Consider the following 17,842-nt stretch of genomic DNA (forward strand, 5'->3'; position numbering starts at 1 on the left):
CAATGGACTTCAATCTCTATAAAATAAATAGTCTCAAAATACCAACTGCTGCTGACACTTTTACTGTTTCACACAGTGAATGTGTAAGAACTGTGTGTCACTCTACAGATAACACAGACTTTGGCTGAATGTTCACCATAATAAATTGCACTCGACTGCTTGACTTAAGGTTTCATTCCTGTTGGTTTGGATTTTGGTGTTTGTTTTTTTTGTTTGTTTGTTTTTTTGTTGGTTTTTTTTTGTTGTTTTGTTTTGTGTTTTTTGTTTTGTTTTGTTTTGTTTTTTCAAAGAAAAGAAGATTTTATATAGATACCAAATATAGTTTAAGCATCCTAGATTCCTTTACGTAATTTGCAGATCACAGAATTTCACAGAAATTACAGAAATAGGGTTATTATGAACATTTTAAAGAATCTTTTAATGAGAAAACTGTACCTTATTCTGCTTGTGTGGCTGAACCTCTAGAGTTTTCTTTGCTCATCTAGTGGGCATTTGTGCTCTTTGGACTTTATAAACAGCAGCAAACAGATCTGAAAAACAGGAATAACCTGAAATGTTTCAAGCTGGAATATAAGTATTTTTGTTATTTCTTTCCCCTTTTATTGGATAATTTTTTCACTGACATGCTCCTGAGCTATGTGCCCACATTACAGTTTCTACCCTCTCTGTTTCTAGTGAAGAAAGCTTTAAGGAAAAAAATTTGGCTGCCTTTTTTCACAGTTAGTCAGAGTTCCTTGACAGAAAAATCTGCTACTGTGACCGTATGATCTGCTGGGTAACACACCTGCACTGAGTTCCATAGCCCTGACCCCCCATCTGGGCAAGAAAAGATTGTGTCAGGGGTGGGACTGTGGAAGAAATCTTCCCAGCAATCAGCCAGGGGAAAAAACAGAAAAGCACCTAGCACTGAAGCATGATGAATGCAGTCAGCCAAGCTGTGAAAATGCTCACACGTACACAAGCCCTGAATCCTGATAAATATAGAGAGCTCTGTGGTAAATATTTTTAAGGTTTGCGAAAGAGGCCAAGAGGAGCTGAGCTATCTGGAAAACACAGACCTGAAAAATAAAAACTCTTTTGCCTCCCCCATTCTATTACTGGAAACTGTAAGCAAGCATCCACCGGTGTAGGATGAATAAAGGAACCACTGACCGCGTGATTCATCTCATACCAAGATAAGAACATAAGACAAAATAATAAATCTGCAAAAGATAGGTATTTTCTTTTTTCCTTCAAACATTGCATTATATTGGCCTACTAAAAAAACCCAACCTTCTTATATTTACACATCATCTCCTTTCCAAAAAATGTAATCCTTACATATTTCAGGAAAACTTAATTCAAGTTATTTATCACTAAATTTCAGTCCTGTGACTGCTGCAGTTTAGAGCTAGTTCCTTCCTATCCCATTTCATCAGAGAACTATGAAACCTATTTCGCTTTTTCAGATCTAACATGAGAGAACACAATTCCTGCCTTCCTTTCTGCAAATATTGACACCTTTTCCCAACATTCGTTCTATCAAAATGCTTGGTGTGCCTAGGTGCCTGACAAGCCCTTAGTGACCACAAGGCCATCATCCCTTTTGCAGAAACAGGCCCATATTCTTTGTATTTAAAGTAAAACTCCCTTGTACAAGAGCATCACGTGTCATGAAGGTGTGTCACGTACCATTAGAATAGAAATAGTCCAAGTCATAGAATCAGAGAATGGCTTGGGTAGAATCTCGTTCAAACCCCCTGCCACGGGCAGGGACACCTTCCACTATCCCAAGTTGCTCCAAGCCCTATCCAACCTGGCACTGAACACTTCCAGGGATTGGGCATCCACAGCTTCTCTGGGCAACCTGTGCCAGGGCCTCACCACTCTCAACAATATAGAATTTCTTCCCAAGATCTAATCTAAACCAGGCCTCTGTCAGATTAAAGCCATTCCCTCTTGTCCTGTCACTCCATGCCCTTGTCAAGAGTCCCTCTCCAGCTCTCTTGTAGCCCCCTTAGGTACTGGAAGGTTCTATAAGGTCTCCCTGGAGTCCTCTCTTCTCCACTCTGAACAGCCCAAACTCTCAGCGTGATTAATAATAAGTTCTTACTATTTCATTTCTTATGTGTAGAAAGCAGTCATAACAACATCCTCAAGAAATAAAACAACAAAAATCGTGTTGATACTGAAAACAAAGGGGGGGTATTGTGTTAGTGTATAGAGCGTTAGAATGAGAATTTCAGAGGGTGACCAACCACTAGAGGGCTCGGAGTTCCTTACAGTCTGCTAAACAAAATGGTTAAATAAACCTTTCACCTTTCTCTAACAAAGAGCTTAAACATGACCTCTGTCTCATGAAAGGCTCCTACTCTGTATGAAATGCATTAACTTGCACAGAAAACATGCGAATATACCCATATTTCTTCAATAACTTCCTAAAATAATCTCCAAAGCTGTGCCTAACCATGGTCTTCACCAGGGGCTGCAGGGGAATCTCTGGTCCAGCACCTGGAGCAGTTTCTCCTTCCTCACTGACCTTGGTGTCTGCACAGTTGTTTCTCTCACATATTCTCACTCATTTCTTCTGCTGTGATTGCACGAGGGTTTTTTTCCCCCCTTCTTAAATACGTTATCCCAGAGGTGCTGCCACTGTCACTGATGGGCTCGGCCTTGGCCAGCAGCAACTCCATCCTAAAGCTGGCTGGTCTTGGCTCTGTCAGACACGGGGGAAACTTCTGGCTGCTCCTCACAGAACCCACCCCTGTAGCCCCCCTGCTACCAAATCCTTGCCATGCAAACCCAGTACAAGGGTATAAGAGCAGCCTTTTGGTATTTTAAAGCATCTAATTTTGTGGATTATATTCACAGAAATGCTAAAAGTGTGTGAGTGATATCTGTGCATGCTAGCAAATGATAGGAGGGTCTAACAGACCCCATGTTTGGCTCAGAAGTCTTTGTGAAAAATGTACACTGCCTGATCAATCACTGTAAAGCTGAGGTATTGAACACCTCCTCCCCAAATATCACAAGACATAAAAATACACAGTGATAACACAATAATATGAAATAATAGCCTGACCACATACTATTCCTCGATAGAATGAAATGATAGAAATAACTTAAAACAACCAGAGATTACATCATGTCATGGTTCTCTTTCCTACCTTTTGTGCTGTTTCTGATACTGGCATTAAATTTGTTTTACATTGTGTTAAATATAGTGGTTCCCTGACTTTGAATACCAAATGTCACTGTGGTATTAATAACAAAGGCAAATTCCACACAGAAGGTTAGGGAAGACACAGTGTTCTGAATCTCTCAGGCTGAGGTTTATAGGTAGTGACAGAGCGTCTCATAACCTGAAGTTAGATTTTGGGGTTTAAAACAAAGAATTCAGTCATAACTAAAAGGGTTTTCAGTAAGTCATCATGGATGTCAATGTGCTCAATAAACTGTAGCAAAATAGAACAAAAATAGAAAGCACAGGTTCTTCTCCCTGCATATCTATGTAGCTTTAGAGAAGCACATACCTCCTACATATAGCAATCACAGCTAAAATCAGCTCTGACAAACAATCAGAGAGTGAGGAAAGTGCTGTTAATGCTGAGCTTCCAAGAGAAAGAGTTTGGATGGTTCTTTGTGAAATGCCTTTTATTATACTTGGCAATAATATGGGGCTAGCACTGGATATGGAACAAAGCAAATGCCTTGAAAACTAAACAACACAGGACACAAACACAAAAGGGAGCACTCTAAGGCATAAAATGTTTGGCTACTGATGTGTGAAAAGAGCAGTCATCTTCTTTCTGTTAGTTCTCAAGATACATCAAGTTTTAGGAGAACATCTGGATGGGAATTTTAATTTTCTTAAGAACACATATGTTTTATAACAGATAAATTTTTCACACTCAACAAAAATATTTTTCTCTAAGCTTCAAACAATTTCAGAGAATCCCTTTACTCATTTAACATAGGAACTTATGAAGAAATGTACCTTAATTTCTCAGATGCCTCCTCCACCTGTATTGCAGACTGACTGTACTGTTTGAACCTTTCATTTCAACAGAGATAATCAATGTGCAGATGAGCTGTTAACTATGATTTTCTTTCTCTCAGAGTAAGCCTTGCTCATTTATAATACTTCTTCATTTTTCCCTGCTTTTACATCCAACTGGTTTTGTGTCTATTAATACTGCAGCTTTTTATATAAGGCAAAAACTAAGTCAAATACTGCAAACATGACAGAAATGTGAATCAGTGAGAAGCTGGTTCACACAGTTGTCATCTAACAAGTTTCTGTTTGTGCTTTATATAATTATTTTCAGTCCATCAGATTAAAAAACATGAAGATGTGATATGCTTCTTAAGCCTCTATTTTGAATGTTTCTAGTTGACATTTACTTATTTTTTCAGTATTGTCTAGCATATGTTCTAGCTAAATTAACTGACAGGGAGAGGGATGATAAATGCAACTGCCTTTCATCCTTCTCTCAAGAAAATTTCTTGAGAGGAAGTCAGCAATTACTTTACCACAAGCCTTTCTTTAAATTCATAAAAAATACATGTGAGCAACTGACTCAACAGAGGGAAGTCAGAAAAGTGATGGAAGAATCTCTGTGAACCTATGATTTGTAGCAAGAAGGAAAAAAATCAATAAAACAGCAAAATAAGTACAACCCCCCCCCCGTCCTAAATGGCTTTGCTATAAATATCTGTAGCCCTCTGAGAACACTGAGCTGCCCTGGGTGGCAGCTGCACAGTGATGATCTCCCCTTTGGGCAGGGACACCTCTCGAGGCTGAGAGAGCCCTTACCCAGCATCTCATACCTGCAGCAAGTACAGACATTTATGTCAGATCTAAAAGTGCGTTCTGTGCCAGTGCCAGGGGTATAAACCAGGCTATGGCTCCATCAGGAGAAGTGGAGCGAGCAGGAGTATCTGAATTATCGCAGCCTATTTCCCATGTTCATGCTCAGTAAAACAAAGCAAGTAATCAGCCTCTAGCGTAGCCAGCAAAGCATTGCTTGCAGTCCCACTGCCCTCCACATGATCCTGTGTTTGATTACTTCCTGAAAAGTGGATAAAAGGAGAAGAATTTTCCTAAGACTATAAAAATATTTCAGGAGTTGGTGGAGCTCAGCCTGGGGTATCACAGTCATCCTAAAAGCAAAAACCACACTGAAAATAAGGAGAGAGGAAGCATGTACATGTATACACTTCTGAAGATTTAAGCACAGTAGGGGAGCAATTGTCCTACTTTGTGAAGGGAAAGTACATTTCATTTAATTCCCGGGCTACAAGGAATGAAACAAGAAGGCCAAGTGAAAAGCAGTAGGATGTCAGTAGAAATCCAAAGAGACTTAGGTTTCTATTTTGTACAGAAACAGGCCTTCTGGTTTACCAGTGCTGTTGCTTTCTGTGCACACTACTTGAATATATTCATGCCCATAGTCTGCAAGTGCTGCCCAGAGGCTGTTCCAAGTCTCATTCTGACAGCTCAAAGCGTATTTCAGACTGCAATACTGTGCCCAGCGCTGTTCTTCAGACAAAAAATGACAAACAAGGAGTCTCAGTCCAGCTTCCATTTTAAACCTATGAGAGTGATAAATTTGTTGCTGACTCTGGCTCCATTTGTATCTCCAAAAATCAAAATCCTGCATGTAATGTTCATGCTCTTTTATTAAAAACCCTTATAAATAAACAGCTGTTCTTTATTGGGCCGCCTAATCCCAACTCTTTGCAAAACTTTCCTGTCACCATTCCTGAATTTCCCTTCAGTCCAGGTACCCTCTTTTCTTCCTGTCTTGGGTAGGCAATTCTCACACAAGGCTTTCTTGTCTCTATCTAGAACAAGAACATAGAACTACAATAACTATGATTTTCAAGCCAAGGGACCAAAGCAAACTGTTATCTCCACTGCAGTCAACCTTGCAAGGCTTATCCCTCCCGGCTGAGTAAGAAATGCCTCATACAGGTGGGAGAAGAAGAGAAGGAATGGGAGAGAGGATAACATGGAAAAGTTACAGATGTAACAAGGTGGGAAGATTTTCTGGTTCAGTCCTGTCACAGCCTATGTGAAATTAGACAAGACACAATAAGCCTTGTTTCAGGTTTATTCCAAGAAACAGGAATAAAAGCCTTTTCCCTGTGCTTTGAAGAGATGCATCAGCTTCAAAAAGCAATCTGGTGTCAGAGGACAGTGTGGGAAATGTGCTCAGAGATCTGAAAATTGCAGCCAGCTCCAACCATTATCAAGCTGCCAGTCTCTCCCAAATTATTTTTTAAACTTTCCATTAGTACCCACAATATAGCAGAATTTTTTCCCTAAGGCTGTGGTCATCTGTTTTTGCATAATGCATTATGAGATCTAAATAAAGGATTATCATTCATCCTGACACTTCAAACAATCTTGTTTTCCATCAGCTAGAAGACTAATAAACTCCAAATAATTTGAATTTCTTTTATTACTTTGTGCATAAAAGCGCACAATAAATTACAGCTTCACAGTTAAACTCATTCTGCTGATGTCTTTAACTATATCCATGAGTATTTTACTCACCAGAAACATTTCAGGACTTAAAATACTATTTACTTTGTTGCTCATTAACTTGTGGGTTTTTGTTGTTTTGTTGTTGTTTGTTGGGTTTTTTTTTAACAACTCCTATATAGCAAGGGCACAGAGTTTCTAATAAATCTACAGGTTTAACTACATACTGATGTGTACAATCACATTTCTAAAGTACAGCAGCAGAGCTTGATGGTGAGGAAATGTCTCAATTTACATAATTAAATCCAAAGCATTTAAGGACATACTTAAGCTAAGCACGTGCTTAAATGCTTTTTAAATAAGAATTAAGGTCTTTTAGTCCTTCTGCTTTGAAGTCCAACTTCTGATGCTTGTTGGTGGCATCTACTTCATACAAGACTTCAGGCCTCGCCTTTACTTCCAGGCTCACTTAAGATGGAATTTGCAAATGACACATTAGGGAGAGACAAGATGCAGAGTTTTGTTTTACAGAGGGAGCACGAGCTGCCTTTAGATCTCCTACCTTGTCAGGGAGCAGTGACAGAGGAGCAGTGAGGCAGCAATTAAGGGGCAGAGAATGACCACAGAGGGACAGGGGCAGTGACCTGAACAACAAGGGCACAGTCCCACAGCAGCCAGGGAACAGGGCTGGAATGGTGACAGGGGCTGTGAGAGCCCAGGGATCATTAGGGAAATGAGGGGTGACAGGCTGGGTCCAAGGTCAGTCTGGGAAGCCCAGTCAACAAGTCGGGAACAGCGAAGGACAGAGCTGGGAACAGAGGCACTGCCCAGCCTGGGGGAAGACTGGGGCTGCAGGACTATTGGTGCACTCAGGGCCTGGCATTTCTTCATGGATTAACATTAGATTTCACCATTTTTATATTTAAGAAGCCACTGACAGAAAAATAAATCTCATGCTAGGTACAAGAGCAAGCCTCAGGCTCTTGTGCAAACATTTTAGTTGCAGGAATTTACTGCTTTCGGAGAGCCATTTCTATTGACATAGGAGATACATAGGTTTACAGTGGATCTTAGTAAGATCCTAAATTATTTAGAGAAAGGATGAGGAGAAATGGTTAATAAACAGAAAAGAGCAATGGGTTAGTGTTCAATCAATACTACAAAATTCTTATTTGCAGATGCTTTTCAATGAAGCTGAAGAAACTGAGAGAGAATGAAGGAACTGTGCCTAGGCCAGTTCAGCTCAAGATCAGAGAACCAGATCTTTTGGATTTGTATTGGATCATAATCTGAACATGAATTATCAATATTGTGCTGGTGCAGAGAAATATCAGTTGTACCAGGATATTCAGTTTTCTAACGACTATGTTCCTTTTACCTAATGAGTGGAAAATCACAGCACGACAAGAAATCAGCAGGTCACCTCACCATTGCCGTGACTCAAAGTAGGAACAAATAGATCAACAAAGTGCTCCAGGTTACACCTGCCTCTGGAATCATAATTGTGATGTTAATCAGCTTCCTCATACAGTCAACAACAGAGCCTCAGAAAAACTTATGCTGGCATAAGACAGTGTGAGAGAAAATGAGAAGCAAGGGGAAGAGGAACAGCAGGGATGATTTATACCAGGTGGCTTATACCAGTATAATGTGCTGAACTATGATGCAATTTGATCTTACTGAATGTCTTCTGTATTGTTGATTTAAAAGCATGTTTCTGAATGGTCAAAAATGTTTCAAAATGGAATTCTGTGTTCCACACCCCCAGCTTTGCATCACTTGCAAAATTAATAAGTGTGTTCTCTGTTCCATTATTTATATTGCTAACAACAAAAAGACCCAGACTGAAGACAGGCTCTAGAAAACTAGCAATATATTCTTTCCTTTTGACAGAAAACTAATGCATGTTATGAAATACTGCTTGCTATGCAGTCAATTTTGTACATACCTTATAATATGTTTATCCAGGTCGTATTTCTCTAAATTTTTAATGAAAATGTCATGTAAGTGTCATAAACATAATCAAACTGACAACAGGCTCTTTCCTATCCACAAGGCCTGTTCCCTACTGGAGGAGAACATCAAGTTATCTAGTGTGATTTATTTTTGGCAGATCCATGTTGGCTGCTATTGTTCCTTGGTTATCATCTAGGTGCTAATAATAGTTTGTGAGGTTACTTGTCCCAGGATTTTTCCACGGATTCAGTTAATTACACTTAAATCAAGCTGTATTTCTCTGGCTCCAACCCCACTTTGATAACAGCAATTTAGAGTTACCTCTTCTGTTTTTTTCAGCTTCTCATTCACCTTCTTCATTCAGTCAGTCTTCAGCTGTCTTTTGATTATGATCGCTAGACTCAAACTATTTGAAAGTATTCAGTTCATCTGAGTGTTCCTTATCTGTTCTTTACCTACTCTGGGCTGAGACAATTTTGTTCTCAGTGTCACCAATCCTAACTATCTGCTTGTACATGATCTTTTTTGTAAGTCTGATACAACAGGTGCAAAAATCCCTTTAGCTTTCTTTATAATTTGTTAACAGATTTTCTTCTCTATTGAGTAAAGGAATAATAATTTCTCTATCTCTTTCTTAGTATGAATATACTTAAGGATAGCTCTTGATAGTTCAATGGTTTTGCAGCACTACCTTTTTTAGTCTTTCTTTTTCTTAATAATTTGACCCCTCTTCCTTTGTGTTTTCTTTGTGTGCTTAAAGGTCAAGGGAGACCTCATGATGTGGTCAAGCTAAGCTTACTGTTATTTCTATCTTACTCACAACTGGGATAAATGTGCCTTTCAAATTATTTTCTAAAGCATCATTCCTTTTCTTAACTCATTTCTTTAGACTTCCTTCCTATGAGGTCTTAAGTACTGATTGCTTAAGTCCTTATCTTTCATGACATCTGTTTTTATTTAGCTGTTCTTTTTCCTTCCTCTTCTATGGACAACAAGCTGTCATTTTGCAAATGCTCCTTTTTGTGAGGAAAATGCTGCCCCACTTTAACATTCTCATCCAGTTATTCTTCACTGGCAGCCTCCAAAAAACCCCCACAACAACCCCAAACCACCCAACCAAGCCATTATATTCTTGTGGCTAGGCCCTATTCTAAAGAAGTCACATCAGAGATATCAACACCTGACAACGTATTGCTGTTCTAATAAAAGGGGGTTTTCACTTCACCAAAGGAAAGCTCAGGAAAGAAGTCTGAGAAACAGACCACAGACACTGCCAAAGGTGAGAGACTGAATGAAATGCAGAAGTAAGATATAAATCTGCCTGGGATTGCTTCTAGCAGCAGAATGTCTTCTTGTCTGTGAACAAGGGAGTAGAAGGGGACAGATCTGTTCCAGGTTGCACATGGCAGCAAATGATCAAATTGGCAGACCCCTGAGAGAAAATACTCTGTGCTTATCTTTGTGAGCAGTAATCCTGTGTTTTAGAAATAGAGGAAGAAAAGAACTGCCAAATATTGGTGATAGTGCTGAGTTGCTTGTTTTGAGTATTCAGGCCTCACAGGCAGATTGGGGCAGGAGGTGTGTGTATATGGCACGTGTGTGTGTTAATGGGGGAGATATTTGCAGGAGGTTTGTGCTGCAGGTTTAGGTGTTTTGATAAATCAGCAGTGACTGAGAAAACAGCATTTTGTAGAATTCTTATCAAGCTCTAATTGTGGATAGGAGCTCCTGAAGACCTTGAAAAAGCCTGATGGGACACCTTATTTCCCAAAAAAGAGACTAATTTCTTCCACAGCAGAATGGCATTCACATACTGCCTCCAGCTTTACAGACCAGGGGCTGCTGCCCCTCTTTCTACACAGAAATCCCTTTGAGTCAGACAGTATTGATACCTGATCGTGTTTTTTTCAAACTTATTTGTGGAATTAAGCAGGCTCAACAGTTTGACCCGAAACAGAGCTGTCCTAGCGCTGTCCTGTGGAGAAGGGCAGCCCTGTTGAAATGGTCAGGATGGAAAGATGTGCTGCACACAGGTTATGTGAAATAAAATCTGAAGGACAAGACAGCTCTCAGGGGATGTCCATGGCTCCATTTGCCTCAACAACACCCCCTTAACCCACTACTCCAGCTAGATCTCCACGGACCTTTGCCTTTCAGATCCATGTTTACAGTACAACTGCTTCACAAACCCACAAACTAGGAACCAAATCTGGCTTCTGCTGCACAGGGCTCGGTCTGGCACACGTGGCAGTAAATCGTGTAGGCACAAAGACCAGCGGGATCTGTGCTCTGTGTATGGCACCGGGCACACCTGGCTGCACGTACCTGCTGGCGTCCAGACCGGGACTGGGCTGGAGCCCCACTCGGGTTTGGAGCTGGAGCCCCGCTCGGATCTGTCCTTTCTTGCTCGGGCCACTGCCATTCCTTGGCCGACCTACACCAGCTGCAATGGCACTTGAAAAACTCGTTTATCGAGTTAAGGCCGCTGCCGAGCGGGTCGGCGAACGGGACCACGGTGACGGGCGTGCAGAGCTGTGCCCGGTCCTTCCCTTCTTCCCGAGGGGGCGAACCGCGGGCAGCTGCGTGGGGCTGACTGCGATAAGGGCGAGGAGGAGGAGGAAGGGGAGCAGCCAGACGAGAGCAGAGGCAACAGGCAGGAGGGAGCCGAGGACGGGGATCGCGCAGCCCGCCGAGGGAGCAGCGGCGGAGGGAGGCGATGGGGAGCGGCGGGAGGCGGGCGCAGCCGGGGCGGAGGGAGGAGCGGGCGGCCGGGCGCAGCCAATTCGGGGGGACACGTCCATTTTTCGGCGTGAGTCAGGCACGTCGGTGGGGTGATGCTGCGGCGCCGGGCAGGGGCCGGGCCAGCCGCGGGGAGCGGCCCGCCCGCTCGGGCCCGGAGTCTCGGCCGTGCCGGCGCTGCCGCCGAGCGAAGCGTTGCTTCCTCCTTCCCGTCCCTTCCCTTCGCCGGGGCCGGCGCCATGGCCGGGGGCGCTGGGCCTGCCGCTCCCTGACACCCGCCTGCCCGCGGAGGTACCGCGGCCGCGCCGCGCCGGGGGATGCGGGGACGGGGGGGACCGGGACCGGGACCGGGCGGAGGGAAGGAGGGAGAGAGGGGGCGGGCAGGTCACAGCGCTGACCGCGGGTAAGGGCAGCCCTGCACGGTGGGGAAGGGGAAAGCGGCGGGGGTGGGCGGTAGAGCCGGGTGGGAAGAGAAGGGGTCCCGGGGCGGGCGGTCTGGAGCTCCGAGGCTCCGGAGCTCACAGGCTCCGTGCAGCTGCGGCCTCTCCCTCCCCGCAGGCTGCTGCGAGCGGGGCTCCTCCGGGCATCGGAAGGGAGAGTGAAGAATTGCCCTTGCCCCGGGCGGAGCTGCCCCGTTCTCCTGGAGCCCGGGAAGGAAGGACTGCAAAGGGAACCTCTGGACGTTTCATGTTTCGTCAGCCCGGCAGAATTTTGGCTTTGATTCCGTCTTGCTCGTACCTGTTCCTGGAGAAGAGGCACCGTCCCACCATGTCTCGCTACAGCCTCCACAACCTCCTGGACTGGATGTATGGGGGGGTGGACCCCAGCTTTGCCGGCAATGGAGGGCCGGAATGCGCTGCCTTTCTCTCGGGGAAGCAGCGCTTGCTGGAGAGTTTGGTCTTCCTCAGCGTAGGCATTGTGGAGATCCTTCTATCCTTGGGGAAGCTCAGGTATCTGCACCTCAGGGAGCTGGAGAATCTGCTGCAGCAGCCCCAGACTAAGCAGGAGAGCTTGGGCAAGAACGTGCTGCTGGTGCTGCTCTGCCTCATCTTTGGGCTGGAGGTGGGGTTCAAGTTTGCCACCAGGACTGTCATTTACCTCCTGAATCCCTGCCATGTGGTCACCATGATGCAGGTAAGGCTTGTGTAGGGTCACCTGGAAGTTGGCTTTTGTGGTGTACTTGCAAGGCAGTATTTTTCCCGTAGTCTGTTTGTGGACCAAAAGTGCATAGCAAAAGTACAAATGCTAAGAATTGATATAAACATTTTAAACTCAGTTTTTAGTCAGCTTAAGTGAAATCTCTCAAGTAACCCGAGTCAGACGAAAAGGTGAAATTGTAGCTATGATTAATGTCCGAATCTCTGGTTGAAAATGTAAATAACTAAGGTTTTCTCAGCACTTGCTTTCACCTGATCCTTGTTTCAAGACTAGAAGAGGCTGTTTCCACTGACAGTAGTGCTCGAATTTGCACCAAACCTAATGAGAACAGGATAATTGCGAAAGCAGCTGTGTAATCTCTGTGCAACTTTTTCAAGCAAGTGACTTCTTTGGGTGTGAATGTATTTTGTGAAGGTGTTGGAGAAATAAATTATTCTTTGTTGGTTTACCTTTCTAATCTTACAGCTGAGTAGTAAGGAAGCAGGTGTTACCTGTGTCTCATACGTGGAGTTGAACAAGGTGATATGGCCTAATACCTGTAGATAAACCATGTGTTTTAATGACTTGATGTTGATGTGTAAAAATGTGCAACTTGTATAGATTTCAAAATAATGGATACATAGAAGGATACATAGATAAACAGTTACTGAACTGGGATATCTAAAGCCTAGAAGCTTGTTTGTTAATACTGCTGTAGATGTACTTAACTGTCAGTCCCACTGAGCTTGGTAAGAAGGGCGGGAGGCATAAAATTATTACTTTGTTTAATTTTACTAATGTTGATCCTCATCTTAGAAGACTAGAAACAACTTAGAAGAGTGTCAAAAAGGCTTTCGTAAAAGCTGGCTTGGTAACAACTGTCTAGGATCAGTAAAATTGGATCAGTGCCATTCTTGGTCTCCCACTGCAGGATGCAGTGATCTGGGCTGAATCAGATCAAGCCAGTTGTTAGATTCACACCTGGAGAGCATTTCCTAACAGGACGGGAAACATCTTCTCTGGTTGTACCAGAGGTTTGAGGGAGATGGGTATTATTTCAAGAGTGGTACAGCAATATTCAAGACCTTTACAGCAATTAATTTACAGTTCCGGAACTTAATTAGTAGGTTATGTAAATTCCCAGGCCGTGATGCAATGTTTGCTCAGTAGTTTACAGCATAGGACACTTCCTTCCTGTGAAGGGGTAGTGATTGCTGTGCAATCAGTTAGTCAGTATTGGGACTGAAGTTATGGAATGACTATGTAGAAATAATTAAAATGAAATCATACAGCCACATTCCATTTCTAGTCAATACTCAGTGATAACTGGGAAATTTTCCTAGTAATTCTCCGGAAAGGAGGTGGGGATATGTTAGCAGTAGGATTTGAAAGTTTAGTTGTCTTTATGATAGGATGTTATGACGTTCAGCGAAATGCTTACAGAGCTGTGGGGGAGCAAGGGCTGTTCACTTCTTTCAATAATGCCTTCCCCAAGGAGATGGAGACTTGAGCCCTGTAGTCAGGCATGGGCTGTTCTGAATCTCTTTTTGACCAATTGTGAAGCTTTTAAAAATAATCCTGTGCTAATTACTCATTAGAAATGGTGTTCCAGCATTTGTGAAATTGAAAAGGTGGGTATGTCAGCTAAATGCAGAAGTTGGGCCCTTCATTTAGAAACAGGCTTGGGCTTAATGTAGAGGATAAAAATAATGGCAAAACCAACAGCTTTCCACAGAGACACCAGGTTAGACATAGGGATAGTCAATGACTTCCAGCAGCAGACAAGTAATAGATAGGTGTAATCTTGCAAGCATTGATTTTTGGCCTAAATATCTGAAGGGCAACAGGTTGGCAAGGTGAAATATATGAAAATATAATTTATCTTTCACTTCTGTTCTTGCAGTAGTTTATACATAACCCTGCTGCCATGTCTAAATAATAGGATGAACAAAGTAGGGGGTGAAGAGATGAAAGGTACTACAACAATCAGGATCACTTCAAAGAGAAGGCAACAGTAGCTGTTGTTAAAGGGCTCTTCTTTCACTCCATTTCTCTTTTCATTTTCTTCAGCTGAGACTTGTTTCACCTCAGCAACAAAGGCTCTGGGCTCTGAGCCAAAAATATTCGGAACTAGAAGTTATCCTTCAGATTTTCTCTGCATGAAAGCTAAAGTTCTGCTCTTAAAAGACCTAAGACTGAAATGAGATCAAAATAATATGGGATTTAGATGTGTGGTGCATTTGGGAAGACAAAACGGAGTAATATTAGGGCTACTGGGTTCTACAAAGGAGTCTGTTTTGATCAGGTGTCTAATTTCTGCCTATCATGCCAACTTCTGTTCAAATCAAGTCTTTTCATAAGTGGAAAGAATTAGCTTAGATGTGTCATTGTAAGGAGGAAGTGTCAGTGAAGTGAACATATTTAACTGCCTGAATAGTTGTTGTGGTTAATCAGCTTCAGAGAATTTGTTGCTGCCCTGTCACCTGGCTGAATTATCTACAAACAGTGATAATCATTTCCAGCCCTGCTCTGGGTTTTGGCTTCTTGCATAGCTTCTGGAGGAAGAAGGGTGTTTCTTCACTGGTTTCATAAGTGCAGCATCATTGAGAGATAAATATTTCAACTCTTAAAAACACTATATGTATTTTAAAACAAAGATGAATGGAAACTTATTTGGTTTCTCTGCCAGCTGTTGGATGGGGATGGGCTTGGTTTGTGCAGTACAATGCTTAGCTAATGTTTGGTGCATCAAGGGGAGATGTCTATGGAGGAATTCATACTGAACTCTTTCTTCGTGTAAAGAATGGTCTTTGTGAAAATTATTTGAATACTTCTGTTTAAAAAAAAAACAAACCACAAACCACTTGCCTTTTAGGACTGGGGATATAACTGGAGCAGGTGCTGCTGCTGTAAACCTGGCATAAAAGGGTATCCTAAGAGGGAAACACTAAATCCTTAGGATGTTGCAAACCTATTGGCCTTTGCATAGCAGGAAAAAATTCAGCAAATGTTTAAGGAACCAGGTTTATGTTTTGAAGACGCTAATCCTTTGAAGGAATTTTAGGGCACAGAATTGTGGTACTGAAATTGTCTGTGTGATGGAAGTCTTAAATTTCTGATTCAGCAGTGGAAGAGGGAGGGTTCCCTCAAGAGCCAATCACAGCACTATTGATTTCTTTGCAAGTTTTGTGAAGGAGACTTTTGGCAGCAGCCAGAATGTGCTTGTTGAGAAATGTCTGCATAAGTGTTGTCTCCCTGTGTGTGAACATCAGAACACCTACAGAATTGCTTTTGTGAGGTGAAAGGGTTTCATGCCTTGCAGTGTCAAAACCAATGATATCAAACCAATTTTCTTTATCTGTTCTGTATTCTTTAAGCTATACATTTTTCTAACTCTTCAATCACAACCCTTGTGTTCATGTAGTAGTTCTTCATTCTTTAGGGAAGGAGCAGTTAGAATTTCCGTCAAAAACTTGTTCTCCATTATTTGTTCCCATACCCCCAGTTTGTAATTTCTGACAAATGTATTTTGGGAGGTGTTATTCACAATCAAGGTAACTTAATGAAAATGTGTAAGCACAGGTGTCTCTCGATGTCCTGTAAGACACCCAGCTGGAGTTAACAGGCAATTAAGATTAAGTTTAGACAAATATAAACCAGGAACCAGAGCTAAAATTAGTCTGTATTGCAAAAGAGAATTGTAAGAAGAAAAAAAAAAGTAAGGAAAAAGCCATCTATAGCAGAGGTTGTGGGTAACAGTGTTAGGGTGACCTCAAAAGCTCCTTTCCAGCCTTAATGATTATGTGATAATTTGCATTTTAGGTTTGTGAAGCTGATAGTTTTAATTAGGTTTCCTAGACTGTCACTAAGATCTTCAGATCTTCTGAACACTGAAGTCTGTAGAAATCAGAAGTGTGTGTGCAAATTTATTGGAACCGTGTTTAAGGAAGTGCCAGAAACAGGTACTCTACTCGAATCCTAAAATGATAGATACAGCTGGTCCTTCTCTTAAACTGTTGTAAATTTTCAACTTGACCTTGGTATGCCTACGCCTTCTTCCAGAATGGTACCTTTATGCCAACCTGTAAAATAAATTTTATTTATTTTGTTTTAGGAAGAGTTTTGCAAGAGTCATTTCTCAGTGGTAAATCCTCAGCTGGTCAGTTGTTGTAATTCTCTTCCAATTCTGCTCTGAATTACTGCAGTTCAGGCAGTTAAGGACTAACATTTGTATGGAATACAGAAAATGTGTTTGTAGGAAACACCTGTTTTGCTGGATTATAACTTCAAGTGATCTTTTTAGGCGAAGTAAACTAAGGGGGAAGTGATAGGTGGAAAGAAGTATAGGGGAGTCTGGTTTCATTCAGGGATCTTGATCTGATGTTTGCATAACTAAAACCAGTACTAAGTGCATCTGCAGTTAAGTAAATACTAAATGCTTTGTTCATTGTTTCCAGTTCTGGCTTTTTTAGAGACCTGGATCACTTCTGTCCTCTGCAAAAGAGATTACTGTGTTTTTGGAAACAATGGGCTGTTTTCAGAATATATATAATAAACATAGCTTGACTGAATTCTACACCACTTGGGAATATATTCCAAAATATAACTAATTAATGACTTCTCCTTTCTTTTTCTTTTAATTTGTGTACACAGTTCTTAAATGCTTTGTAATATTTGGAAGAATTCAGTTAAATTGTGTACAGTTTTCTATATTCTGTCTCTTCAAAACCTTGAATTAAAAGTAAAGGGTCATTCATATCCTGTTTTGGTGTGACTATGAGGAAGCTTTGATTACAAAAATTCAGTAAATTTTTATAGAAATGATGCTGAATAATGCTATTGAGGTACATGAGCTACGGCCTGCAAGTAAGAGCTTAATGAGTTACTCAGTTTTTAAAGGATAGTGGTATTCTAAGTTGAAGATGTTTTTCAATAGCTCTGGTTTTAGCTTGTATTTAGGTTATTGGGTAAGATGTAGAGCAGCAAAGGCAAAATTTTGTATTAACATATATGCATTTTTCAAAGTGTAAGTCTCTAAATGTAGGCTTCTAAATCTCCTGTCTGTACTTGTGCATAGTTCCCTAATCCATGTGCTTTTGTGTGCACCTCCTATATTCCAAAGCCCAGTATCTGTAATTTTTATAGCACCTCAGAAGACAGGACTTGGTTTCAGGAGATATGATAAAACTGAAACTTAGTACAATTTGATAAGGATTATAAAAAATTATTTGAGAACAGCGAGGCAAAATATTTGAGTTCAGTATGATTTACTCCCAAATCAGTCTATTTAGGAATGTGAGATGTTGTAGCAAGGTCAGCAGTCCTTTTGGTGCTCTGAAATGCTGTGTGGTAGCAGAAAATTCAGCACTTAAGTGGAAGATGTGCATAATGACCCTCACAAACATATTGGATTACAAAGTATGCAGCTCAGGTTTGGATCTGCAGAATACTCAACTCCTTTTTACAGCTGCAAGTTAACTTGTGATACTTTCCTTCCCATCTGATGGCTAGAGAGGAAACCCATCACGATGTGTGGTGAAA

The 17,842-nt window shown here is 41.8% G+C and overlaps 1 protein-coding gene across 1 annotated transcript in view; it reads left to right on the top strand.

The window, feature by feature from the left end:
- Positions 1 to 11,264: 11,264 nt before the first annotated feature.
- Positions 11,265 to 17,842, top strand: part of TMEM164 (transmembrane protein 164) — a 33,426-nt gene continuing 26,848 nt past the window's right edge. The window contains exons 1-2 of the mRNA XM_027716555.2: positions 11,265 to 11,455; positions 11,723 to 12,298. Of these exons, the coding sequence (XP_027572356.2) occupies positions 11,852 to 12,298 (447 nt within the window). The 5' untranslated portion in view covers positions 11,265 to 11,455; positions 11,723 to 11,851. The remainder of the gene's footprint in view (positions 11,456 to 11,722; positions 12,299 to 17,842) is intronic.

Source organism: Pipra filicauda, unplaced genomic scaffold (assembly GCF_003945595.2).
Source record: "Pipra filicauda isolate LSUMZ 115617 unplaced genomic scaffold, ASM394559v2 scaffold58_size5111680_pilon, whole genome shotgun sequence".
Lineage (NCBI taxonomy): Eukaryota > Metazoa > Chordata > Aves > Passeriformes > Pipridae > Pipra > Pipra filicauda.